General features: G+C 33.0%; 1 protein-coding gene across 1 annotated transcript in view; it reads left to right on the forward strand.

Moving 5' to 3' along the window:
• Positions 1–18,399, forward strand: part of RPS6KA6 (ribosomal protein S6 kinase A6) — a 147,582-nt gene that overhangs the window by 39,916 nt on the left and 89,267 nt on the right. Inside the window, 4 exon segments of the mRNA XM_033233510.1 lie at positions 843–923; positions 2,333–2,412; positions 12,648–12,754; positions 13,037–13,074. Coding sequence (XP_033089401.1) covers positions 843–923; positions 2,333–2,412; positions 12,648–12,754; positions 13,037–13,074 — 306 coding nt within the window.

Here is an 18,399-nt window from a genome sequence, read left to right on the forward strand (position 1 = left end):
TACTGGATTTGATATTGGCATATGCCTTAACTTAGTGAGAATACACCCTAGTAAAAATTTGATGCTAGAAAAAGTGACATATTTCATTTAATTTAAGCTTATTAACTTAATTGGGCTATACTCTTTTCTTTCAAAATTCTTGACTTTTCCTTTTCTGTCTGTGTGAGTATTACATTTTGAGAAAGCACAACCATTTGCACGCACTATCTTTTAGGGTGTGATAAAAATACCGCTTATGATCACTTTCAATCAGTAAACTCATTTGAACAATTAAAGAGATCGATAGGCCAGGCATGGTGGCTCACACCTATAATCCTAGCACTTTGAGAGGCTGAGGCGGGTTGAACCCGTGAGCCCAGCCCAGGAGTTCAAGACCAGCCTGAGTAACCTGGTGAAACCTTGTCTCTACAAAAAATACAAAAATGGGCCAGGTGTAGTGGCACGCTCCTGTAGTTCCAGCTGCTTGGGAAGCTGAGATGGGAGGATTGCTTGAGCTTGGGAGGTGGAGGTTGCAGTGAGCTGAGATTTTACCACTGCAGTCCAGCCTGGGCAAGAGAGCAATACCCTGTCTCACCACCAACAACCACCAAAAAAGATGAACACATAATAATGCATATTCTCTACATACCTATTTATGCCACCTTAACCTGTCTCTAGATGTAATGAATATTTTTGCTTTCTGAGAATATGGTCATTATTATCTAGGAATATGAATACTGAAAATTTAGGCATTTATGAAGTTACATTTTATATATTTATATTTGTTGTTTGGTAAATTATTGATGGACTCTTAATTGAAATGATATAAGAGAGTAAAAATTGTACCTTTATGTAATTTTTAGTTCGAGACAGAGTTCGGACAAAGATGGAGAGGGATATACTGGTGGAAGTAAATCATCCATTTATTGTCAAATTGCACTATGGTATGTAATCTTTCTTTTATTCTTTTATTTATTTTAATCCTTATTTATTAATATGGAATTAGAGAATTATGATTTCCTTTCACACAATACTATAACAGGAAATAAATACTTTAGACTTATTTAGTATATTCAACTATGTAAAATGTATTTTTTCTGAAATAAATATCAGTATTTAGTTATTTGTTGTATGTCCTTCATTTTTCCAAGTTGGTTAACTTGTTTAAAGTAACAAGATAGTGTTTTTCACTTACCTGTCTGGTAGTATTTATGTACTCTACTAGGCTGTAACTTCATAATCTTAGACTGTAAACTGTTGTGATAATTTACATAATGACCACACTTATCTATTTCCTGGTTATATTCTAGAGGACCATGTGGTTATGTTAGTCTGCTTGAGTTATTTTTTATACTTAATGGAAAAGGACTACTAATAAGAAGCAGTAGATGTAATGGAAAGAACATGAACTTTGGAGTTAGACATTTCTCAATTTTAATCATGGCTCCATTGCTAATTTAACATATGGATGAGATCAACTTTATCTATCTATCTGTCTATCTGTCTATCTATCTATCTCTCAGATATAGTGTACTTTGTCACTTCCATTTTTCTATATTTAAAAAAGTAGCAGTTGTTGATTTTATTCTTAGTGTAATTTTGACAAATAATGCATTAAAATATATACCCAATTATCACTATTAAAAACCCATAAGAAATTTCCACCCATTATTCTTTTACTCCTTGTTATACTAACAGAATAAAAAAAGTAACATCTAAAGACCTTCCCAAATCTGTAGTAAGTCAATCCGTAAACGCTTATTGTGTGCAAAAGTAGTGTATTAAATTCAGTGGACTATAGAAATGAAACACTTTTTGACCTCAAGAAATTTATAACCTATAGAGAACACAGAGATGTAAAGAAATTAATTGTACAAATCAAAATGGAATAAGTACTATTAAAGAGGTATAAATATAATAAGATCTCAAAAGTAGCAGCAAGTAATTTCAATGAAGAAGAGGTTAAGGAAGCTGTGGAAAAATGTGAAAAGGGAGACATCCTGGAAAGTTTAATAGAGGAAGTGGCATTTTCAGCTTTGTAGAATTCGTAAATTTTCAGTAGGTTTGATAGGCTAAGTTTAGGCAATTGCAGTAGAACATGCTTCATAAATTAGGAAATTTTTGATGGTAGAAGTTCTGTGTAAAGCCACATTCAAGGGTGATTATGTTCTGGGAAGGGGTTTATAGCTATTTCAACACTAGATTAAACACTGGGTTTAATTTTGAGATGTTATCCATTAATGGACCATGTGAGTAAATACTGTGAAATTCTAAACTTATATTAATTTAAAAGCATACTAAGCTTTTTAAGCCTTTGAGATTGTCCTGTTACTACATTCTAATTTTTAATTAGCCTTTCAGACTGAAGGGAAACTGTACTTAATACTGGATTTTCTCAGGGGAGGAGATGTTTTCACAAGATTATCCAAAGAGGTAAGTAACTGTACATTTTTACTATATTTTCTTGAAACAAAACTAAGAAAAGTATCACTTTTGTTCTTCCACTAATTACATTTTTCCTATTGAAATTTTAAGTGGTAGCTACTCTGTTTGTTTCATTGCATAGTATTTGGTAATGTGCCTGATAATGGCATTTTCTATCATCTCAATGTGCTACTCATTTTCTTAGGCAGAAGAGCAATATGAATAACTGGATAAAGTAGATACGGGCAAGCCTAGGACTTTGGCTACTCAAGCTACCTAAACACCTCTGGGAGTAGTGTTTATTCATTTTAAAATAGCTTTATGGAGGTATATTGACATACAATAAACTGTACATACTAAAGTATACAATTTTATAAGTTTTTACATTTGTATATAACTGTGAAACCATCATTACCATAAGAATAATTAGCATATCTGTCATTCCTTAAAGTTTTCTTGTGTCCCTCTGTGATACCGTCTTCCTGCCCTAACCCTGCTGAATCTGCTTTCTGTCACTATTTGGTTTGTATTTTCTAGGAGTTTATATAAATGGAATCATATGGTATATTCATTTTCTTTTTGTCTGGCTTAACATAATTATTTTGAGATTCATCTATGTTGCATGTACTAATTATTCATTTTTATTGATGGATAGTATTACTGATTGTATGGATACGTCATGATTTGTTTATCATTCACCTGTTGATGAATTTTGGGTCATTGCAGTTTTTGATATTACTAATAAAACTGCTATAAACATTCATGTACAAGTGATTGTATCATATGTTTTCATTTCTCATGGGTAAATACCTAAGAGTATAATGACTGGGTCATGTGCTAGGTGTATGTTTAACTTTTAAAGACACTGCCAAACTGTTTTCCAAAGTGATTATATAAATTTTACATTCCCACCAGCAGCGTAAGAGAGTTTCAGTTGCTCCACATCCTTGCCAACATTTGGTATGGTCAGTCTTTTAAAATTTTTGAACATTAGATTAGTTTTTAGTGGTATCCCATTGTGGTTTTGAATTACGTCACACTAATGACTAATGATATTGAGCATCTTTTCATGAGCTCATTTGCCATCTATCCTCTTGGTAAAATGTCTGTTTAAATTTTCAGCCTGTTTTTTTTAGTTGGAATGTTTGTTTTCTTATTGAGTTTTGAGAGTTCTTCATATATTTTGGATGTAAGTCCTTGATCATATATGTTATTTGGAAATATTTTCTTCTGGTCTATAGTATGTCTTTTCATTCTCTTAACACTGTATTGAAAAGCAGAAGTTCTTAATTTTGATGAAGTCTGATTTATAGGATTTTTTTCCTTTTATTGTGTTTTTAGTGTTCTATATAAGGAATATCTGCCTAATTACAGGTAAAGATTTTCTATTATGTTTTCTAGAGGTTTTGTAGTTTGAATTTTACATCTAGATTTAGGATCCGTTTTGAGTTCATTTTAGTATATGGTTATAGGTATGTGCAGAAGTCCTTTTCTTTTGTTCACATAGATATCCAGTTGTTCTAGCATCATTGTTGGAAAAGTCTGTCTTTTCTTCCCTGAATCACCTTACATTTTTCTTGAAAACCAATTGATCATATATATGAAGGCCTATTTCTGGATACTCTATTCTGTTCATTGGTCCATTTGTCTATCTTTATTACAATTATACATTGTCTGAATTACTGTATCTTTATAATATGTCTTGAAGTGAGGTAGTGCAAATCCTTGAACTTTGCTTTTCTTTTTGAAAGTTTGGCTCTTCTAGGTCCTTTGCATTTCCATATCAATTTTAAAATCAGCTTTTCACTTTGTACAAAAATGCTGTGCTGGGATATTGGTTGGGATTTTATTGAATGTATAGGTCAATTTGCAGATAAGTTACATTTTAGTAATATTGAGTCTTTTAATTCATGGACATGATATCTTTCTCAGTTTATTTAGGTCATCTTTAATTTCTCCCAGTATTGTTTTCAGTGTAATTCTTGCATTTCTTTTGTCAGATTTACCTCTAAGTAAATCCTGTTTTTAATGTTATTGTAAATAGAATTGACTTCCTAATATCAATTTTAAATTGGGTGGAAACACAGTCATTTTTTTGTGTATTGAGCTTGTTTCCCACAGTCTAGCCAAACTTAATACTTCTAGCAACTTTTAGAAATAGATTTCAAAGGTTGAGAAAGATTTCTGTAACTGTTTTTTCAGAGTTTTATAAAAAATCAGAAATCAATTTTAGATTTATTCAAATGCTTTTTCATCATTTATTGAGATTATAATTTTTTTAGTCTTACTGTGGTGAATTACAATGATTGATAGATGTTGAACCAACCTTGCATTTATGGATGAACCCCACTTCGTCTTGATGTATTACCCTTTTATAAAGTTGGATGATATTTGCTGAAAATTTGTTAAGAATTTTTGCATCTGTTTTTATGAGGGATATTTGTGATTTCCTTGTATTATTTTGTCTCTTTTTGGTGTTAGAGTAATTCTGACTCCATAGAATGAGTTGGGTATAGTTTTTGCCTCTTTAACTTTCTGGGAAAGTTTGTGTAGATTCAGTGACAAATTGCCCTTATATGATTGATAGAATTCACCAGTGAAGGCATCTGAACCTGAAGTTTTTCTTACAGGAAAGTATTTAACTACAAAATCAATTTATATAATAGACTTGTGTTATTTCTTTTGGAGTGAGCTTTGATAACTTGTGTCTTTTAAGGAATTTGTCTATTTCATCAAAGTTACTAAATTTATTGGCATAAAAATGTTCATAATATTCCCTTATTGTCCTTTTTGTAGTTGTGGAATTGTTAGTGATGTCACTGCTCTCACTTTTGATGTTGGTAATTCATGTTTGCTCTGTTTTTGTTCTGTTTAGCCTCACTAGAGATTTGATATATCAATTTATTACTCTCAAAGAAACAGCTTTTGGTTTCATTGATTTTTCTGTATTCTATTTTGTTCTCTATTACATGTTTTCTGCTTTAATCTTTTTACTGCTTATTTTGTGTTTCATTAGCTTTTCTTTTTCTGATTTTTAAGATGGGAGCTGAAGTTATTAATTTGAGGCCTTTCTTCTTTTCTAATAATGTAGGTGTTTTGTGTTATAAATTCCCCTCTGAGTACTGCCTTAGGGTCATCCCACAAGTTTTGATATGTGTCACTTATTTTCTCTCAATTCAATGTACTTTATGATTTCCTTTCTATTTTTTGACCCATTGGATATTTAGAACTCTGCTTAATTTACAAATATTTGGGCATTCTTCCACATATCTTTCTATTGTTGATTTCTACTGTAATGTTGTTGTGGTCATAAAACATACATTGTATGACTTTAATTCTCTTAAACTTACTTTTATTTGCTTTATGCTTCAGAATATCAAGTATCTTGGTAAATGTTTCATGTCCACTTGAGAAGAATGTGTATTCTGCTATTTTTGGATGGTGGAAGGTTCTATAAATGTGGACTGTATCAAGTTGTTTGACAGTGATATTCAATTGCCTATATTCTTTCTAATTTTCTGCCTATTCTACAAATTTTTGAGACAAGGATTGACACCTTTTACTTTAATTATGAATTTGTATATATTTTCTTGAATTTCTGTCAGTTTTTGTTTCATGTGTTTCAAAGTTCTGTCATTAGGTACATAAGCCTTTAGGGTTATTATTCCCTCTTGATGAATTGATCCCTTCATCATTATGAGATGACATGACTGACTTTGTCCCTGGTAATGTTCTTTTCTTCAAAATCTAATTTGATACTTATATGGTCATTCCAACTGTTTTCTAAAAAAGTATTGTTAGTTTGGTATATCTTTTTTCATATTTTAACATTAGCCTATTTGTGTCTTTATATTTAATGTGTGGTACTTAAGGAAGCATAATTTCCTTGTTTTTTAATCCAATCTGAGAGTGTGTCTTCTAATTGGGATATTAGACCTGTTACATTTTATGATTATTTTTGCAGTTGTATTTAAATCTACCATCTTGCTATTCGGGATTATTTTTGTCACATTTGTTCTTTGTTCTTTTTTCCCTCTTCTCCTGGCTTCTTTTTAATTACTTTTTTTTTTTTTTTTTTACAATTTCATTTTTATCTCTGGTGTTGGTTTGTAAATATTATCCATAACACTTTGTTGTATAATTTAATAGTTGCCTTAGGATTTGTAGTATAAGTTTTAACTCAGAGGTCAGGAAAATACGGTCTTCAGGCTAAATTTGGCCAGTTACTTTTCTTTGTAAATAAAGTTTCATTGGAACATAACCATACTCATTTGTTTAAGTATTGTCTGTTCCTTATGTTGTACTTCAATGGAATCATACTTGCATAGTCATTTTTACTGGATAGCAGGCATGGTGGATTTAATTTTCTTACATTCTAGATACTTTTATTTTCATACAAGTAGTATTTAGCTCTTTTCTAGGATGCAGTTCATTGTCTTGTAAACACTTTGATCATTTTGGGCCTTGTGTTTAAGCTTTAGTCATGTGGGACTAGGGAAGTATTTAGTTTAAGATTAATTTTTCCTCAGTATTGAAGCATGTCCTTTCTTATACTCTAACAAACACTCTTTGATTTATGAGGCTTTTCACTCTCCCTTTTGGGAAGAGGAGCTAGCTCAGTCCTTTGTGAGCTGAGTGGGCTCTTTTAATCTTTTAAGGTTTTTATCTTCCTGGACTTGGGCGGGGGTAGTTTCCTCGGATCCGTGTTTGACTGTGTATATGTATATATGTGTGTGTGTGTGTGTGTGTGTGTGTGTGTGTGTGTGTGGTGTGTGTGTGTGTTTTGAGGTGGAGTCTCAGTCTGTTGGCCTGGCTGGAGTGCAGTGGCGTGGTCTCAGCTCACTGCAACCTCTGCCTCCTGGCTTCAGGTGATTCTCCTGCCTCAGCCTCCTGCATAGTTGGGACTACAGGTGCACAATTAGCCTGGCTAATTCTTGTATTTTTAGTAGAGATGGGATTTCACCATGTTGGCCAGGCTGGTCTCAAACTCCTGACCTCAAGTGATCTGCCCGCCTCAGCCTCTGAAAATGCTGGGATTACAGGCATGAGCCCCAGTGCCCCACCCGTGATTGACAGTTTTTTATTGGATGGCAGGCATTGTGACATTTAGCTTGTTAAGGTGATGAACATTTTTGTATTTCTGTAACTATTATTGATCTCTGTTCTGAGATATAAAACTAGTTGATCCCTATAGGTCTTACTTTTAAAGTTTGTTAGATTGGACTAACACAGCTTTTAGTCAGGGGTTAATTTTGCTCCACTACTGAAGCAAAATCCTTCTAATTACTTTGTCTGATGTCTTATGAATTATGAGATTTTCTGCTGTGGCTGAAGGCAACAGGAACTATTCCTGGCCATGGTGAGTTCATCGATTGGTTCCTAACCCTTCATTCCTTTCCTGGTTTAGGGTAATGTCCTCACTCACATGTGCTGAGTATTTCTCTGCTGAATGATTGAAGGAGACTGTCTGCATATCTACAGAGTTCTCTTTGTGCAGTTTACTCTTCTCTAATACTCGATCCTGTGAATTTTGTCCTCCTTCTCCAAGACTGTCTGTTCTGGCTTATCTACTCAGGAAGTCTTTCAGGCTCCACCTGACTTAGCCCTCCCTGTACTACCACTTGGAAACTCTTTCCAGGTAGTAAGCTAAGGCAGTTGTGGGGCATACTTCATTTGTTCCCTGTCTCTCAGTATTCAGTGTCTTTTGTTGCCTGATGTCCAGTGTCTTGAAAAGTATCATTTCATATGTTTTGTCCTGTGTTTTAGATTCTTCAGGCATGAGATTAAATCCTGTCTTTGTCTGCTTCATTTTTTCTTTAAGTAGTAGTCTGGGAGTAGCATTTTAATTGGGTGATAGTAGTTCAATGTCTTACTTCCAGAATTTACAGTGTAGAATTTGGGAGAGCTACTGTTGATTCCCAGAGCTCTAGAACGTGCTGTGATAAAGGAACAGTGTGTTTCTGGTATGCTAGCCAGTGCTTAAGTGGCGAAGGTCTCTGGCTTATTCTGTCTACCTCCAGTGTAGAATGTGCCATGTGTGAGCATAGGGTGTGTATTGGTATATTATTAACTATAGAACATAATTCAATATGTGAAAGGGATTGTCTAGGACCCCCTTCTAAGGAGGGTCTTTAAAGGACCTTGTTAAAAACTGGTACCAAGGCATAGAAGGACAATGGTATAATAAGGCTCCATTATTCATGATTTCTTGCGTAGATTTTAGAAGTGTCACAAATATGCTTGAGAAATTCTTGTAGTCATTTCTAATTTTCTTTTAAACTCTTCAGACCTCCATTCTCGATGTGGGACTATCTAAACCCATACTAGCACAGAGATGCAGTCAGTAAGTTTTGATTCCTAAGTCTGGAATATTAGGTAAGAGCAAGCATTTTAAATGCATTACCCAAAAGATAATAAATTAGTACATTGATTGAGCAGCCTTTTAAAAAATGATTCAATGGTTACTTCTGTAGACAGCTTATTAATAATCAGATGTTTGTTGGTTATACTTCACTTGTGTGTACAAAAAATTGTTAAATAATCCAAAATGAGAACATGTTTTTATACCTTAGAAAAAGACTTTTTAAGTACATTTTTGTGTGTTTTAAAGAATTTTATAATGTATGTCATTTGTATTTTAAAGGGAAAGATGCCTATCCAAATTTCCCTTCCTCAGAATACACACACACACACACACACCACACACACACACACACACACACAGGTAAACAAACAGAACTCTTAAGCTGTGCTTTATTTTGCTTATATCAAGAAATGTAGTAGAATGAATGGCTGATTATTTTAACGCTGTCAGTTCTTCTAATGTTAATTATTGGCTTAACAAAATTCTAAATAAAGCCACAATAGGGATTTTTGTTTGATGTTGACAGATTTTATAGTTTCCTTGGAAAAGTAAACAAATGCAAAGAAATAACATTTTTTGTTTGTTTGTTTGTTTTTTGAGACAGGGTCTTACTCTGTCACCAGTCTGGAGTGCAGTGGCATTATCCTGGCTCATTGCAGCCTCAACCTCCCAGGCTCAGGCAATCCTCATGCCTCAGCCTCCCGAGTAGCTTGGACTACAGAAGCATGCGCCACTATACCCGGCTACTTTTTTTTTCAGTAGAGATGAGATCTTGCTATGTTGCCCAGGCTGGTCTCAAACTCCTGGGCTCCAGTGATCCTCATGCATTGGCCTCCCCAAATTCTCTTGTTTAAAACTTTATAAAAGTGTGCATAAACAAAACATTATAGTATCAACACGAGATTAGAAACATACTGTATATCCCCAAAATATCCTGTTATAGATTACTTACCATATATTTATGATAAAGGAAGAATCACGAATTACGGCAAAGAGATTGTTCAATAAACAGTATTTGAGAAATCGCTTAAATATATCAAAAAATCGTTTTAAAATGCCATCTCTACCATATACAAAAATAAATCTTACTTACATAAAAGAGCTAAATCTTGAAAAACCAGCTAAATATTTTGTTGACCATTGGATGGCGAATTTCTCCTTAAATCATCTATATATTTGACTAGCAAAAATTAAGGATTACTGAGCATAAAAAACTAGCACAAAATTGGATAAGTATTTGCAGCTAATATGATAGAAAACTGACATTTTTAATATTTAAGTGACTTGTACCAATTGACAAAACAGTAAGTCAGTAATAGAAAATAGACACAAACATTACTGATAATTCACAAAAAAAGTAGAAAGACTACTAAACATGAAAAACAGTGTTCAGCCTAAAAATCAAAACAAATTTAAAAAATAATGCCATCTTCGCACACCAAATTTGAAAAGGCTTTTTACAGGGTATATTCCATGCTATCAAGGATGTGGTAAGACAAATGCTTTCATAAACTGCTGATGGGAGTGGAAATTACTATAACCTTTTTGGAAAATAATTTTGTTGTGTATGTCAGGAATCTTGACTATTTATGCTCCTTGACCCAGCATTTCATTTTTTAAAAAAAAATTCTTAATTCATTTTGAGAAAATAATCATAAATATCAGTAATATGTACATATGCATATTGCAGAGTTATTTCAAATAGTGAAAAACTGGAAATAACCTAAATGTCAAGAAGGAGAATGTTTAGGTAACTTACAGTAAATTGGTATGGTTATATTGTACAACTATTGGAAATTTTAAAGACATAGAATGCTTATGACATAATATCAACTGGGGATAAAGGAGGCCACTAAACAGTACTTATACGGTAGTCTGATTTCAACTCTATTAAAACACACATTCGTAGACACATTCGAACACAGATATGCACAAAAAATTGAAAAGCAGATGACAAAATATTAAAAGTGCTTAGCTCAAGAGTACTGGAGTTTAGGATGATTTTCATTTTGTCGTGGGGGAGGGCGATTTATGAGTAGGACGATTAGTGGGTTGGAAAGCATTATTGGCAGTGAACCTAAAATTTGTTTTTTAGAAAAGCAAACATTGCAGCATAGCATGTGGCAGAAGTGGCTTCTGGGGAAGAGTTCATTCTTATGGACGAGTATCCCTGAGTTCACGTCTTGGGCCTCCTTCTTACTAGCTGTGTTATTTTGGGCAAGTTACTTAATCACTCTGAGTTTCTTTCTCCATTTGCAAGATGTTCCTAATACCTACGTCATAGAGTTTGGAAGCTATAATAACATAATGATTGTACAGTGCCTGGCACATAATTTCTACTTAGTAATGTTTTATTTGCATCTATCATGAGGCTTTCCACCAAGACAACTTCATGACAAGGTGATAGGCTTGCATAACTGTAACTAGGCAAAGTTTTTTCTAATTTAGTTTTAAATAGTTTTTATTTAGGGTTTTCTTATGTATTAGCTTTCAGAGAACTTCTTATTATCCTTGATTAGAAGTTGAATAGGCAACAATTATTTTTATTCTTAATAAAAAGTCAAGTGAAAGTGATGTTTTTATACTTTTACCATTATATATTCAAATTAATGCTCCCAAAACTTAGATAATAAGCCATCTTTGTTTTTCTGTTGATCATTTAAAAAAGTAGTTAGCATATCAGAAGTTATTAACTGCTCATTCTCTGCAATTTTACTAGTAACCTGGATCTGCATTGTGAAATGCAGGGGCCATAATTCTAAATGGGCAATCAGGTTGTAAGCTATTATGACATGTACTTTATGCAGTTTTGAGCCTTCTTAATAATCCAGAGGTTTCTTTATGAAAATAACCCATTTTGAGAAAAATATTTGATTTCACCAATCTGGAGTTCTTGCTAAACCTTAAAAATTACATCTCATGGTTGATTAGTCTCCAATTCTATGTGTAAATGAATACTCACTAGTGAATGGATTTAGATATAAACCTATAATAATAATACCTTATGGTTATATGTATATAGTTTTTTAAAGTTTACAAAGCTTTTTTTTTCCACATAAACTGATTTGATTCTTACAACAACCTTGTTAGGTATATACAGCAGATATTATTGTCCTGTTTTACAGATTTAGAAACTGAGGCCCAAAGGGCTAAGTGACATGTCTGATATTACACTGCCAATTCTGATTCAAGTTCATTACTCTTCACTTCATCATAGCAGCTGTATTTCCAGGCACAAAATGATTGAGTAATACAGTGCCATTACACTCATATACATTACTAACAGAAGAGGCTTGGATCCACCCCTTAGGTCAGAGATGAGTTCACAATTGTGTGTAAGATAAGAGTTACTAATTTAACAACTTGTGGTAGTGTAGTAAAAGCTTTGGGTTTGTAGAGCCCCTAAAAGTGAAATTTCTGAGAAATGATAGTAGACAGTAAAAGAGAGAATGGTAGAAATAGTGGAATTCCCAGAGCTAAAACAAAATACCTTCTATATTTCAAATACCCTAAGGGTAACTATATTATAGCAGAGTACTAAAATTAATATTGGTATTATGGGACTAAGTCACTTTAAAAAAGGTGAATCTTGTGCTGTGCATTTAGTGTGAGAAGATATACAAACAACATAATGTTTTGGAAAGATTTACATTAAAATGGTTAATATTGAAGAGACGCATTCTTAAAGAGTTTCATTTCATTTATGTAGAAATCTTATTTCTCTGGTATTGCCAATAATTATGCCAGTCAAATAAGAATTGACTATGCTTATTATCTTATATTTCCTAGATTTGTCTGTCTACTCATTTTGAAAGAAGTATTTTTAAATATACTGAATACTGAAAGAAAGATCAAATGATAATTCATTATTTTGTTCTAGGTTCTGTTTACAGAGGAAGATGTGAAATTCTACCTCGCAGAACTGGCCCTTGCTTTGGATCATCTGCACCAATTAGGAATTGTTTATAGAGACCTGAAGCCAGAAAAGTAAAGCTGTATTCTTCTTTTGTATTCATATTGTCTGTGTTTCTGGAAGTACTTTTTGTCAAACTCCATTAGGTCTTTTAAATATTATAGGGAATTCTATATGAATTACATGAAACTTGTTTGTAAAAAGTAATCTTTGTAAGACATACATTGACTTTAAGTTAATCATTTAAATTTTTTAAATATATTAATAGATACTGATCTTAGTTTTATGATTTTTATTTAAATGTTTTATGTAAAATATTTTATTCCATCTTGTTGAATGTGAATTTTGATTTACAGCATTTTGCTTGATGAAATAGGACATATCAAATTAACAGGTATGCAGATTTTCTTATTATACCTTTAGCCGCTTGATTCATATTTTTTATTACTTTAATATAAATTTGTCTAAGCCTGTTTTTTTCTCTTTCTGAATTTGATTTGCAATTTATTCGTCTCTTTAGTGAATTAAATGTTATTTGATGGTTAGACTGCTTTCAATATGTTCTAATTGTAATATTAAAAAATTGTACATTAGATACACTTATTGTAAATAATTAATGATAGTTTTTTATCATTAATAAATGTAACAATACGTCATCTGAGTTTCAGTCTAGACAGAATGATGTATCACAAGTAGTCATCACATTTGAAATATAGTGACAACCTTCCCTCTGCCTTCCCTGACTCCTGGCAACCACTTATATGTTCTACATCTCTATAATTTTGTTATTTTGAGAATGATATAGAAATAGAATCATACAGTTGTCATACTACTGAGCATTTATCCTAGAAAAATAAAAACTGTGTTCACATAAAAGCCTGTATATGAATGTTCATAACAACCCTACTTGTAATAGCCTGACTGGAAGTTACCTAAATGTTCTTCAAAGGGGAATGAATAAATATAAATTGTCATATGTCCATGTGATGGCATACTACTCAGCAGTAAAAAAGAAAGACCTGTTGAGACATCCAGCAACTTGGATGGATCTCAAGGGCGTTGTGCTGAGTGAGCCAGTCTCAAAAGGTTACATGTGTTTTCAATAGATAGTAAATTCTGTATTTTATTATTTGAATGTTAGAACAGAGGTAAAATGAAGATGTGGTCTTTACAGATAATTTTAATAGGTACAGTTTAAAGGTAAGTTGCTTTAAATTCCTGTGTATACTGCATCAATGCAAAAATAAAATATCAGTTACCTCAAAAGCTGACATAAATATGAAAAAGTTCAAATAAAGTTTAGTGACTCTTACTGATTCACAGCCTGATTATCTTTTTCATGTACAAAAGAAATTATGTGGGTTTGAAGATATTTAAAGAGAAAAAGGAAAGGAAAATAACAATCGGGAACAGTAGAGTTTCGAGATTTTTATATAATACATAAATTTGTATTTTACAGCAATTAAAAAGATAATTAAAAATTAATTCCTCTTTTCATTTTTGCTTAATAAACTATACCTCTTTTGTCAGAGGTGAGAAAGAGAGGTGGGAAAGAGTAGAAAAAAACCTATTTTTCTCTCTCTACATTAAGGTTAGTTACGTAAATAATGATGCCAAGTTGATTTGTATTTAGTATTCTCATTTTAATTCTGCTTTTGATAGATTTTAGAGACTTAAACTGTCTGAGGAGGGAAGAATAGATAGGATCAATATTAATTTATAAGCAAGGGACACAAAGCATGTAACAGGAAGAAATGTGATTCATAATTTTTTTAACAATTCAATTTATTTTCTTGCAATGGCACAAACATTTCTTTTAAAGACTGTGTACCATAATAAATATTAGATAATTTACAGTTTTGTGATTATAACCTAGGTCAAGGTTTTGTAATGACTACATTTATAGATTTACCCTGACAGCATTCCAATGAGGTTGGCTAAAGTATGACCACTCACAGCAAGTATTTTAACCCATTTATGCCTGAGGCTGCAATTTTTTGAATTTTTGCAGTCAGACTTTGATGATGACCTTGAGCAGTAGGATATAAATAACTCCCACATGCTTAGCGTTCCAATAATGGAACACTAGGCATAAATGGGTTTAAGAATTCTTTTACAATGTTTCTTTTAATTTATTTTATGTTCTTTATCTCTCTTTCTCTTTAATTTTTCTTGTTTGCTTTCTTTCTTTCTTTCTTAACCTCTTGTGTGTCGTTCCTCCCTGCTAGACGTCTCTTCCTATCTCCTTCTTTCCTTCCATATTGAATAGTACAGTAAAAAATACCAGATTGATTGCTATTTGCTGTTGACACCAGGGGGCTGTGTGCATGTTGTTATGATTTAGCAATGTCTCACCTAGGGAGGGTCTTTACTAGCATTCTGTTTTCCAAGAATGATTGCAGGAGAATGACAATACTTTTTTTTTTTTTTTTCCACCAGTCCACTTTAAAAATTCTCCAGGCATAAGGAATGGACCTAATATCTGAAATGACAGGCTGCTGTGAAATTACAATGGACTATAGAAATTTTCGTGTTATAACTGTGCTTTGAGTCTGATTGGCCTCATTCTGAGTTTATGATTGTTATAGCAGATCAGTAGAATGAGAGTGGATGAGAATGGATATCCCCAAATATCTACATCCTTACTAATATATTATTATATTATATATTATTATAAGACTTAAGTTTTTTTTTCTGAAATCCTGCATCCTTTTCATACTCTGTACAAAATCCCTCCCATAGTTATATAAAAATAACTTTATAATATGACTTGCCTCTTTAGAAAAATTATTTAATCATAATATCCCATTAAAAAGGATAGCTTGAATACAGAATCTATTTGAACTGTAATTACTCTAATCTGTTGCACTTTTTAAATTTTGTTTTTTTTTAAGAGACAGAATCTTACTCTGTCACCCAGGCTGGTGGGCTGTGGCATGATCACATCTTATCACAGCCTTTATTTAACTCCTGGGCTCAAGCCATCCTCCCACACCAGCTTCTGAGTAGCTGGGACTTCAGGAACATGCCACCACATCCAGCTTTTTTTTTTTTTTTTTTTGTAGAGACGGAGTCTTGCTATATTGCCCAGGCTGGTCTTGAACTCCTGGCCTCAAGCAATCCTCCTGCTATGGCTTCCCAAAGTGTTGGGGTAACAGGTGTGAGCCACTGTGCCCAGCCTATAATGTGTTTTCTGAGAGACATAATTCAGAAGCAACTTCTACAAAGAGAGAGAAGAAAAATATACAGTGGTCAGAGATGTAAATCACACACTACTTGAGCTGAGTATTTAAGAGAAAAATGTGTACTTGAGAAAATAATTCTATGTCGTTTTTATAGTTACTTGCAAACTAATCACTGAGATTGCTTTTATTTATAGTAAATATTCATCAAAGTATTATATTCTGAGTGTGCTTTTAAAGTTTAAAGTCTTACAAAAGAGTCTTTTAGAATACAAAGATGTGAAACACTGACACTCAAACCTACCCCCCAAATAACCCTTCCATTATATAGTTGAATTGTACATTTTCTTTTATTTTCAAATTAGTGATTTGGAAAAACCATTGTATAACATATGGCTTATCTAATCTTGTAGCTAGTTTTATAGTTGTGCAATTTTTGTTAGTTGATTGCTGAACAAATTATAGTTGTTAAATAACAGTTTAGTCAGAAATAGTACAGCAAAGGAACTCTGTGGATTGGCATAAATCTCTGAAAGGTAACAGACGAATAAGAAAATTCTTCTCTCCCCCCTTCTCTCTGGAATGGCCAAAGAAACCAGTGTTCTTCTCCACAAGCTATGTTATATTCAGCTGAACTGACCTGGAAGACTAGATGTTAATTATGTTTACTTTTGTAAATGGAATGTGCAGAGTTTACAAGTTTCAATATACAGAGAAAGAACATAGTGGCACAGTGAAAAGATTTTTAAAGATTATACTGAAAGTTAAAATACATTAAGCTATTATCTAAGGATAAGTGATTTTTTAAACGAAAATATTGCGCAGAGTTAGAAAATCAGTTTTGGGAGGACCTAAAATTAAGAGTTAATGTTGATGTTTTGTTGTAAACGAGCAATATAAGGCTTATAGATTTTTAATTTTTAAAATGAAGGTATACTTTACATATGTTAAAACTCATCCTTCTGATGTCTTTTGGTGATGGAACTATCCTGTGTCTTGACTGCATCAACGTCAGTGTCCTGGCTGTGGTTATAGTACTATAGTTTTGCAAGATTTTACCATGGGGGACACTGGATAAACAGGATCCCTGTAGTTTTTCGTGTAACAGCATGCGAATCTGCAATCATCTCAAAATATAAAGTTTAATTTTTTTTTTTTTTTTTTTTTTTTTGAGACGGAGTCTTGCTCTGCCGCCCAGGCTGGAGTGCAGTGGCCGGATCTCAGCTCACTGCAAGCTCCGCCTCCCGGGTTTACGCCATTCTCCTGCCTCAGCCTCCCGAGTAGCTGGGACTACAGGCGCCCACCTCGTCGCCCGGCTAGTTTTTTTTGTATTTTTTAGTAGAGACGGGGTTTCACTGTATTAGCCAGGATGGTCTCGATCTCCTGACCTCGTGATCCGCCTGTCTCGGCCTCCCAAAGTGCTGGGATTACAGGCTTGAGCCACCGCGCCCGGCCAAAGTTTAATTTTTAAAAATCACTTTTTTTGTGTATAGTTCTGCAAGTTTTGACAAATGCGTACAGCCTTGTAACTATCACCAAAATAAAAATATGGAACAGTTCCATAACCCTCCTCCTCCAAATTCTCCCCTTATAAGTCAATCCTTCCTTTACCCCAAGCCAACTACCAGTCTACTTTCTGTTCCCATATGTATGCTTTTTCCATAATGTAATTATGAACAGAGGCATACAGTATACAGCCTTTTGAGACTGGCTTCATTTAATTAGCATAGGGCATTTGAGATTCATCCATATTGTTGGCTGTATCAATGAATATTTTTTAAAATTGCTAAGTAGTGTTTCATTTTATGGTGGTACCATGATTTGTTTATCCATTTCTCAATGAGGAGGCATTTGAGTTGTTTCCTCTTTTGGGCAATGATGAATAAAGCCACTGTAAACCTTCATGTATAGGTTTTTTGACCATAAATTTTTATTTCCTTTAAGTAAGTACATAAGGAGTGAGATTAGTTGATCATATGTTGAGAGTATTTAACTAAGTGAGAAAACTTCAAACTGATTTCCAAAGTGGTTGTAATATTTTGTATATTCACCCGCAATGTCCAGTGTATCTGTATCCTCACTAGCATTTTGTACTTAGTATTTTTTATTTTATCTATTTAAATAGGCATTAGGTAGAATTATCATGGTTTTGTTTTGTATTTTTCTAAAACTAATGACACTAAGCACATTTTCATGTATTTATTTCTTTGAAGAAGTGTCTATTCAGATCTTTTGCCCGTTAAAAAATGGATTGTTTGGTTTTCAACCTATAATTTTTTATATTTTTTAAATTTAAATTTTAATTTTGTGGTACATACTTGTATATATTTATGTGTTGTATGAGATTTTGATACAGGCATACAGTGCCTAATAATCACATCAGGGTAAATGGGGTATATACATCATCTCAAGCATTTATCCTTTGTGTTACAAGCAATCCAGTCATATGCATTTAGTTATTTTAAAATGTATAATTATATTATTTTGGACTATACTCACCCTGTTGTACTAGCTAATATTAAGTCTTATTTATTCTC

Source organism: Trachypithecus francoisi, unplaced genomic scaffold (genome assembly GCF_009764315.1).
Source record: "Trachypithecus francoisi isolate TF-2019V2 unplaced genomic scaffold, Tfra_2.0 Contig01451, whole genome shotgun sequence".
NCBI lineage: Eukaryota > Metazoa > Chordata > Mammalia > Primates > Cercopithecidae > Trachypithecus > Trachypithecus francoisi.